The sequence below is a fragment of the Alosa alosa genome, chromosome 20 (assembly GCF_017589495.1).
Source record: "Alosa alosa isolate M-15738 ecotype Scorff River chromosome 20, AALO_Geno_1.1, whole genome shotgun sequence".
In the NCBI taxonomy this organism is placed as follows: domain Eukaryota; kingdom Metazoa; phylum Chordata; class Actinopteri; order Clupeiformes; family Clupeidae; genus Alosa; species Alosa alosa.
Genome location: NC_063208.1, coordinates 19,798,001 through 19,805,532, shown reverse-complemented (window position 1 = coordinate 19,805,532; position 7,532 = coordinate 19,798,001). Strand labels below are relative to the sequence as shown.

The window sequence follows — 7,532 nt, the reverse complement described above, 5'->3', positions numbered from 1 at the left end:
GTGTGAGAGAGAGAGACCGAGTGTTTGAACGATGGATGGCGCGGGAGTGAAGGTTAGGGGGACAGACAGACACCACCTGCTGATGTGTTATGAAAGAGAGAGGAAAGGGAGGCATTGAGAAAACACTGTTAATGCCAGCAAGGAGATTTTTGCCATGGAAATGAGCCGAGACACTAAAAATACTGTGTGTGTGAGTGTGTGCCTGTGTGTGTTTTCCTCCCTGTGCCTGTGCGCAAGGGCTGTTCTCCCACTCATTTAACCCAAGGGAGTGGCACTTGGTGAGCCTAGCGCCACTCAGCGACTAGCTCCGATTGCGCTTCACTTTCCGATGGTCCTTTTTCAAGTTACCACAGCTCCCCCACTTGTGAGCCGCGGAACTGCAGCATCCCGGTGACAGTAGCGGCAGCAGCGGCAGCAGCAGCATCAGTAGCAACACATAGAACAGCAGCAGCAGCAGCAGATTAAAAATAAGGCGTCGAGCCTCACGCTCTATAATCAGCACATGATCCGCCTCTCACCAAGGCAGCGGGGAGGCTAATTTTAGCGAGTGCTGTCTGGCGCCAGCGCTGTGCTAACCTGCTAGAGAGAACCCCACCTATATCCCCCACACCCCCCAATCACCTCACCTCCCCCCACCTCACTCACTCACCCCCATGTGTCAGATGAGGGGAGAGGAAATTCTCTCTCTCTTTTCTTGCGTTTATTGTCTGTAGTCCCCGCAGTAACGCGTGCCAACATCACGCCCAGACTCCCAAACACAAAGATGCCACTGACACACACTCAAGGGCACTGATGAGGAAGTGCAGGCTTTTTGCTTTTATGACTGCACGACTGATTGATCTTTTTTTAATGAAGTTCATTTCATTTAATTATCTCATTTTCTCCTCTCCTCCACCACCCCCCCTCCCTCCCTCCCTCCCTTCCTCTCTGTCTCTTTCTGTCTCTTTCACAGAGAAGCGTAAGCCACCTAGAGGTAATGCTACAGGGGCCATCATAGGCGGCATCATTGGAGTGGTCATCTTTCTGTGCCTAATTGGAGCTCTCATCTTCCTGCTCCGCAAGCGCCAGCTCAACGCTGAGAATGACGAGTAAGACTAGCTCAAGTGTTTTAAGTGTGTGTGTGTGTGTGTGTGTGTGTGTGTGTGTGTGTGTGTGTGTCACAGTGCGTGCACACACACACACACACACACACACACACACACACACATACACGCACAAACACATACAGTACACCGTACGCATTGTACATGAACCTATACTGTGCTTAATAATACACTCAACACACCCACTCCACTGAAGCAGGCACTTTTTACTTTGATGATATTAATATTCATCTCTGTTTTTTCTCCATCTCTTCGAAAGGTTTTTATTAATATGTATAGTGCCAGTTAGAGGAGATGCTTATGAAAACAGGTAATGACTTTTTCTTCTTCTCTCATCCAATTAGTGCTCCCCCAAAGCACAAGCCCCCTCCTCCTGTCAAGATGGGCAGTTCTACGGAGATGGTGAGTGTCTGTCTGTCTGTCTATCCATCTGTCTGTCTGTGTTGCTTGCTTGTCTGTCTGTCTGTCTGTCTGTCTGTCTGTCTGACTGTTTGTCTGACTGACTGCTTGCTTGTCATGGGTTTTCAGATCGTTTTTTGTGGTGTGTGCATGGATCGTGAAGCTGTCACATTTAAAACAACAACTCTGCATATAAATGTATTTAGCTTGTGTTCCCAAGAGACATTAAAAGAAAAAGAATGAATACTGTAAGGCTTGCTCAAGCAGCAGCAGTTTGCCGGATTCACTCGGAATCATGAAGCAGAGCGTGAGGGGTTTTTGCATGAAATGGGGGAGTAGGGGAAAAATAGGAGAAAGTGAGTGGGGGAGAGAGAGAGAGAGAGAGATAAAGAAGGAAATGTATTCTGCTCTCATTTTTTAATGGCAAGGAGCCTCAGGCTTTGGGGTTAAAATGGGGTTAATGTGTACTCATGTAAGCGTGTTGGTGTGGTGTGTGGGTGTGTGTTTGCAGATGCACTCGTGTGTGTGTGTGTGTGTGTGTGTGTGTGTGTGTGTGTGAATGAGTGTGTGTCACTTTGTTTGTGTGTAACACTGTCCCCTCTCTGTGCTTTCAGCTGAATAAGCCCCACAACCCATCGACAGAGACACAGCCACTCAGTCACATCTACTACGAGACCGGCGGCGAGCCCGTCACTGTAAGCACCCCTGCTTCGACATCTGAACTCTGACATTTCACCTTTTGTAATGCAATCTGTGTGCCCAGTCTCTCCCTCTGTACAATAATGACCTAAAATAACAATAATCTTAGTAAGTATAGTACACCATTCAGTAGCATGCAGAAAAGAAAGTGGTGTTCATGCAGCAAGCTGTAATTGTGTGCTTATTAGCATAATTTGTAATTGTGCACATCTCCTACATGAAATGTATATTATTAGGATGTAAAAACCTTCTTTCTTGGTCTAGAAAATACTTCATGGTCTGTATTTACTGTAAGTGTGTGTGTGTGTGTGTGTGTGAAGGTGGAGTTCAGTCTAAATCTATACACAGACTAACTGTGATCCAAGGGACTTTACATCTCAGTTATTAATTAACACCTGAGATGGAGGTTCTCGCTTTCTGTGACATTTTTCATCAATGCTGTCACCAGCATCTCTACAGTCCACTACACCACGTGGGTGTTTTTGTCTTTGCCCCAGTTGTTTGGAAAGTTTCAACGTGCTCTGAAGTGCTCTGCGAGAGAGAGAGAGAGAGAGAGAGAGAGCTCGGTGTTACGGTAACCTCTTCGCTAAAATGGCCATTAATTGATTTTACGCCGGCTGTGTGGATCGCCCTCTGTTTGCTTTTGAGAGTACAAGTCAAGACACTTCATGCTCATTATTCAATCTGCAAACAAGCTCATGTTCGCTATGCTGCCGCTCTAGCCACTTTCGCAAGGCCACCCCCTCCACAACAATGGCACGCCAGTCAAAGTCTAGTGGCAGTGTAGCTGTTGCTTCTCTTCTCGCCGGCTGCGTCGTGCGGCGGATTGAGTTCTCAAGACCGCCTTGTCTGTCCACGTTCCTCTAATTGCATTGCATTTATGCGCGCTGTCGACAATTATGCCATTTTCGACTGCAGCGGGCCTCGCCAAGCGCCACTTAAAGGAAGGGTGCTGATTATCATACACACATGCCCACGTGTTTGCGTCAGGCGTGCGAAGGAGGTGGAGGTGGACATAGCCTCGGTGGAGATGCATAATTCCCCCGCCTGCGTGTTCCTGTTATGAATTGCGTTGCCCCAAGCAACAAGGTGCGTTTTAAAAGAAAACTGAGTGGGGGACGTGCGTGCGTGTATGTACACTGTGTGCATATGGCATACAGTGATGTGGAGATGTGTACTTGAGAGGGACAGGGGGCATTCAATGAGGATCTCCGGCGTGAGAAAAGGGCAGTGGTGCGTGACTCACAGGGATCACATGAACTGTGAATCATGTGAACCATGGGAATGATATTGCCTTCGAATGGGTGCGGTGGACTGTGCCGTCTCCACCGCTAGCTCCACTGATTGGGTTGGGGTGTTTGGGGGGGCGGGATGTGGGGGGATGGGGTGGGGGCGGTGTTCGAGGGAGATTAACGTGATGAGCCAGTTATTTCATCTCCGCTGATAACCGTACAGCCAATTACCAGGCCTCCCCCGCTGCGGAGCGCAGCCCGAGTCTGTCACCAGCAGACAGGCAGGAGGCGGGCGGTGGCTGATTGCAGACCTGCCCCTGCTCATCTTACAGTCTGGAGAGACTGTCAGGCCCTGTCGTGTTACAACCGAACTGAGACCTACTGTTCTTCATCTTGCTGTCGTGAAAGGCTGTTTGTCTTTGTTATGTTAGAGCTGAACTGAAATATGCACCTCCTCATCCTGTATCACCAAGAGACATTGCTCGTCTCTGCTGAGCTATAACTGATCTGAGACCTGCTCCTCCTCACATAATAGTGATGAATAGTGATCTGTTGTGTTAGAAGTGAACAGAGAGCAACAATTCGATGCATTGTTTCTGTATCGCCATTTTCAGACAGTTGTTGGAATTTGATCTCTGAACTGCCCTGATGGTAGCCACCGATTGTGTTCTGACCTAAGTTCTAGGTGTATGTCAGAGCTGATCTGAGAACACAGCAGGCTTAAGTTTGTGCTTTCTCTGTCTCTTTTGCAGGATCTGGATGATGAGGGCCAAGATGGAGCCCCAGCCAATGGCAGCGGGCCAGCATTGTGGGACAGCTCGGCAACCCACATGCCCGCTGAAAACCATGCCACGGCCGACGACTCCTACCCCGAGGCCCCGGAGCCGCCACTGCCCAACAGCGGAGCTACAGTGGCGCGTGGCGAGAGCTTCATGTCCGAGCCCATGCTGGTGTAGAGCGGTCCACGGGGGGCACCCCCAACACACTGCCACCCCCTGCCCCCTGCCCCCCCACCCCCCCAACTCAAGCTCCGAGATGTGCCCACATTGCCCTGTGATTGCCCTGTGCCTACCACGACTGTGCAGGGGCCAGTTACAACTGTGGACTCAGACCCTCCTCCTACCCAACCCCCACCCCCACCCCACCCTACTGCCATTATCCGCCCCCCCTTCCCCCCCTCTCTGATGCTGTCCAACCCTTCCATTCAGTATTGCCAACTCTCCCACCATCTCCACTCAGCTAAACGTGAAACCAATGCAAAACATGGGACAGCTTGAATGGTTCATTGCAATTTCCCCCCCGAAGTTAAGTATCAATCCCTGATGGTGCCTGCGAGCAAGGCCTGTCTCTCTGGCTTGTGGCATACGCTGAATGCCAAGAGTTGACAATACTGAGTGTGGATTTATTGTCGACAAACTGTACAACTTCTAATAAGGGTTTACACACACACATCACATATGGCAAAGCACACGGTCAATTATTCCTGCCCAATCATAAGAGACCATAACGGCTGCGAGTTTTAATGTAAAGTGTTCTGCGGTATAAGTGTATACTAGATGGTGAGAGCGCACAGCATATACAGAGAGGCGTAACGATGATAAGAGGTCGTTGTGAAAACCTATGCACTCAACAACAAGAGCTACAGTGCATAAGAACCCTCTTGACTGACATCAAAGCGATATCAAAGCAGTGTATGCTGAGGTTTTCCGCATTTTATTAAGCGTTCTTATTTGGGAATATTAGAATTGTTCGTTTTTGTCTTTTGGGTGACGGGGCAGCATAACCAAATTGTTTTATTCTTTTGAGTTATCCAGCTAAACATGGGAGGGTATTAAATGACACGTTTTGTAAATACTAATAAGAAGTAATATATATTGTCAGGTACATATGTGCACAGAGTGTAGAAAAACACACCAACAAAATTAAACAAAAATAACAATGCCATTGTTGTATGAAATGGAAAAAAAGTGTGCTTTTTATTTCAACGGGTATATTCTGGTTGTATGCTGATGTTTTCAGTATGAAAATGACTTGGACTTCAATTCTATATAATATGCATGGCATGATTGATGGCTTTTTAAAGAAAAGAACTAAAATGTGGATGCATCTGCCATTGTCCATGGGCTCTGTGGTGTCTCTTTCTTTGTTTTGTTCTCTTTATCTCCGCCTCTCTCTATTGCAGTCAAAGCACAAACGAGGGAACAACAACAACAACAACAACAACAAAAAAAAAAAGTTGTCGGGAACAAAAAAAAAAAAATGTCAGTCATTCAAGAGGTGATCAATTTTTTTCTAATTTTCTTTCTTTCTTTTGAGGGAGCAACAGAATTGGCAGTGTTGAATCTTGTTTACATCGAATGGAACATGTCCTCTCATATAGACCCGTAGATCAGTTAGCACGCGCTTCTCTTCCCCATGCCACGCTTTCATGCTCTTTCGCTCAATTGTGCTCGAGTACAAGTTGGAGTCAAGATAAATTTAGACAGGAGAGTCTCCCATGTGTCCAGCGACAGGTCAGACGATGAGCGGGTTGGGGGGACCCACTGAAGTATTGATCCTGTTGAACTGTAGGGTCTGGCTTCTCTGAATGAACAAGTGGGTCATAGAGGAGGCCATCTAATATGGCACATACTGATGTACTGATGTCAGGTCTGTTGTGGCACATACTGATGTACAGATATATAGGTGATAGGATGCATGAGTGAATGGAAGTGTGGTGGGCTACAAGAGTGAATATGTAAGATAATAGATAGACTGATGGGATCACACGTTTACACATTGGTAGTGTGAGATATAGATAGATAGGTAGATGGATAAATAGACTGGCTGGACAGATAGATGGAGAGAAGGATGAATGGATGAATGGAGACCAGTAGATGAGATGAATATATCAGCAAGTAATTCCACCAAAACATCTCACAGATAACTGTAGGACTAGACAGCTGACCTATAGCACAATTGATATACTCATCACACGCATGGCTTGACATTCTCTCTCTCCTTCCCTCTCCCTCTCTCTCTCTCTCTCTCTCTCTCTCTCTCTCTCTCTCTCTCTGTACCACACACGATGCACGCACATGCTATAACATTATTTTTAATCACTAGTATATTCTCCTTTTATGGGGCTGTCAAAAGTCTGCATGCTGCACAGTGCACAGTGATCCCAGCGCTTGCATAAAAAACACGTTGGATGGGTCTGCTCCCATCAGACGGCAGTATCAGACAATCACCGCATTGCACACACACCCTAAAAATGGTCAAAGGGAATAAGTTATATTTCTATCCTTTCCCTTATTTTGAACTGTGATATTCTATTTTAAAGATGTATTTTTTTTTTGTTGAGATGTACTATAGGCTATATATATTGTTCCATGCTGTTATGAGTATACGTTTGTGATCCAAAAGTGGATATAATGTATTACTGTACCAAGTTTCAACGACAATCATTTGTGACAAAGAAAATAATGATTAAGGGTATTGTCGGCTACCTGCTTGATCCGTACCTTGCATTGCTTATATTGAGTTGCTGAAACCATGTTATAAGTCTTGAACAAAATTAATTTAATAGCAGTTTAATAAGGCATTGCGCGTCCCTGGTTTATGATTCCATGAGGTTTTATGTTCTGATGCCAAATACACAAACTGTGATTATTAGATAACACCGGCCGATATTGGTTCTCTCTCACCTCGTCAGATTGTGCTTCGCTGCTTCAGTGTCAACAACCAAACGTGCCTTGGTCACCTTTATTTTTAGCTCTTGAAATAACGCATTGCATATTCTCTTCAATTTTACAAAGGTTGAGGTTATGCTTAGACTGCGTGGCAAATGCCAGACACTGGAGATCATTGTGATTGTATTTTTTTAACGTTTTTTTATGTTTGATTTTGCTATGTTTATTTCTGATTGATCATTTGTTTTGTACGCATTTTGAAAACAAACGTGTTCTGTTTTATTGACTGATCATGGTGTTGTCCAATAAAAATGTGTAAGCCAAATCTGATCTCCCTTTTGGTCACTTCAAAAGTATTTGTATTTACATACTGTCTTTTTCCAATGTGCAGGGCAGTCCAATGGACTTATGTGGAACCCTGCACTTTA

At 45.9% G+C, this 7,532-nt stretch overlaps 1 protein-coding gene across 1 annotated transcript in view; it reads left to right on the top strand.

Annotated features, from left to right (window-relative positions):
• The window catches only part of LOC125285688, a 24,576-nt gene extending 19,994 nt beyond the window's left edge, over positions 1 to 4,582 (top strand). Inside the window, exons 3-7 of the mRNA XM_048230227.1 lie at positions 714 to 721; positions 953 to 1,088; positions 1,448 to 1,505; positions 2,117 to 2,197; positions 4,186 to 4,582. Coding sequence (XP_048086184.1) covers positions 714 to 721; positions 953 to 1,088; positions 1,448 to 1,505; positions 2,117 to 2,197; positions 4,186 to 4,389 — 487 coding nt within the window. The 3' untranslated portion in view covers positions 4,390 to 4,582. The remainder of the gene's footprint in view (positions 1 to 713; positions 722 to 952; positions 1,089 to 1,447; positions 1,506 to 2,116; positions 2,198 to 4,185) is intronic.
• Positions 4,583 to 7,532: the final 2,950 nt, after the last annotated feature.